The sequence below is a fragment of the Chaetura pelagica genome, unplaced genomic scaffold (assembly GCF_000747805.2).
Source record: "Chaetura pelagica isolate M959 unplaced genomic scaffold, ChaPel_1.0 scaffold82, whole genome shotgun sequence".
Lineage (NCBI taxonomy): Eukaryota > Metazoa > Chordata > Aves > Apodiformes > Apodidae > Chaetura > Chaetura pelagica.
The window spans coordinates 2762387-2764006 of NW_009952990.1; the positions used below are offsets into that span (position 1 = coordinate 2762387).

The following is a 1620-nucleotide window of genomic DNA, read 5'->3' on the forward strand; positions in this document are numbered from 1 at the left end:
AAGATAATGCAATGCAAAGTAATACTATGAATGATAAGCACAGTTACCCTACCTAATTTGTAACAATATGTCTCCAATTAACAATTGTTAAGGTCTTTTCTTGGACGCTTTTGTCTGGAATTTAGGATGTCAGGTGCTTACACTTTGCTTTGAAAAAGCAAAAAAGGAAAAAGGAATCCAAAGACTTGATGCAGCACAAAATCTCTAGTAAGGTAGAAGGGTAATTGTAACAGTCGGATCTACTGCAGAAATGTGCTACAGCTTTTCTACTATCTGGACAAGTCCAGGTTAGATTGTAAACTTACTGATTACAGTAATTTTCAATTTTATTATGTCTGAGGATATGATTCTACAGATGGACCAAACTGATCTGTCTTCTCACTGGCCACTCTGCTTGTGGCCTTGCATCTGTCGTGGCTGTGGTAACATCTGTGTCATTGTGTAGCTGTGATTAGCAGCAACCTACACACATCAAATTACTCTGAAAATCTGATCTTGGTACCCAGCAAGGGGATAAAACAGTGGATGTACAAATGCCAAGCCTGATTCCATAGTGAGCAAAGGGAGTTTTCCACATTCTAGTAGTACTTGTTTATAACTTGATAAGGGAAGCCTATGTTTGTTGTAAAAAAGAGGGGAATCATGGTTCAGGCTTTTTGAATAATTATTTTTGGGTCATTGCACAGATGCTTTTTCAGGGCTGAATTGAGGAAAATCTGTTGTTTGGAAACGTGATTTTGCTTAGAGGGTGAAGATAAGGATTACACAGCCCTATTTTTAGGAGTAAGACAAGCAGAAAGGGCAAACAAATCTAAAATCTCACTGAGATTTTTGGAAAGGATTAATTTGTCCACTCCCTGTAGATAGAACAGCCCTTATACCTCAGGGCAGAGAAACTTAACTTGATCTAACCCAAGACTTCACAATAATCGTGTCCGTGCTGGCAGACTTCATCACTGTTTCATGCTTCTCATTTTACTGATGAGGAATAAGTGGTAAGCTGATTTTTCTAGTAACTTGAAAAAACAGTTGCTGAAAATTTTGATTTATTTAGCTTTGTATGGGATTTTAATTCTACAAAAAAGTGGTATGGTTTGAAAGATATAACTGCCTATTAAATATGATTCCAAGTAAACAGTGTTCATTTGTGGCATTATGTTCAGTAACATACTGCACAGATTAAGTGGTGACAAGTCTGATCAATTACATGATTTCTATGCAGAAAAAGTCTTATGGATTTGAATGTATACCAATATATAATAGAACACTTGCAGTGTAAACTACGTGTGAAGTGTTTTTAAAACAAAATTATATTTTTATAGGTCTAACAAGAAGCCTAACCATAACTCCAGTTGAGCCATCAATGTTTGAAAAAGCACAAGGAGAGAAAGTTACCTTGCCATGTACTTTTGTACTCTCAGAAGAAGATGAAGGCCCACTAGATATTGAATGGGTATTGATACCAGCAGATAATCAAAAGAAGGAACAAATAGTAAGTAGAGACTTTTTTGCACAGCGTTAATTCATCTGTTTGAGTAGTTGTGTTAACTTCATTACTGATTTCACTAGTGCCTTTTTAGGTTGGGATGCTCGTGATCCTAAATTACTTTGAAGCACTAG

The 1620-nt window shown here is 36.2% G+C and overlaps 1 protein-coding gene across 1 annotated transcript in view; it reads left to right on the forward strand.

Annotated features, from left to right (window-relative positions):
* Positions 1–1327: 1327 nt before the first annotated feature.
* The window catches only part of CXADR (coxsackie virus and adenovirus receptor), a 4544-nt gene continuing 4251 nt past the window's right edge, over positions 1328–1620 (forward strand). The window contains exon 1 of the mRNA XM_009996489.1: positions 1328–1492. Coding sequence (XP_009994791.1) covers positions 1364–1492 — 129 coding nt within the window. The 5' untranslated portion in view covers positions 1328–1363. The remainder of the gene's footprint in view (positions 1493–1620) is intronic.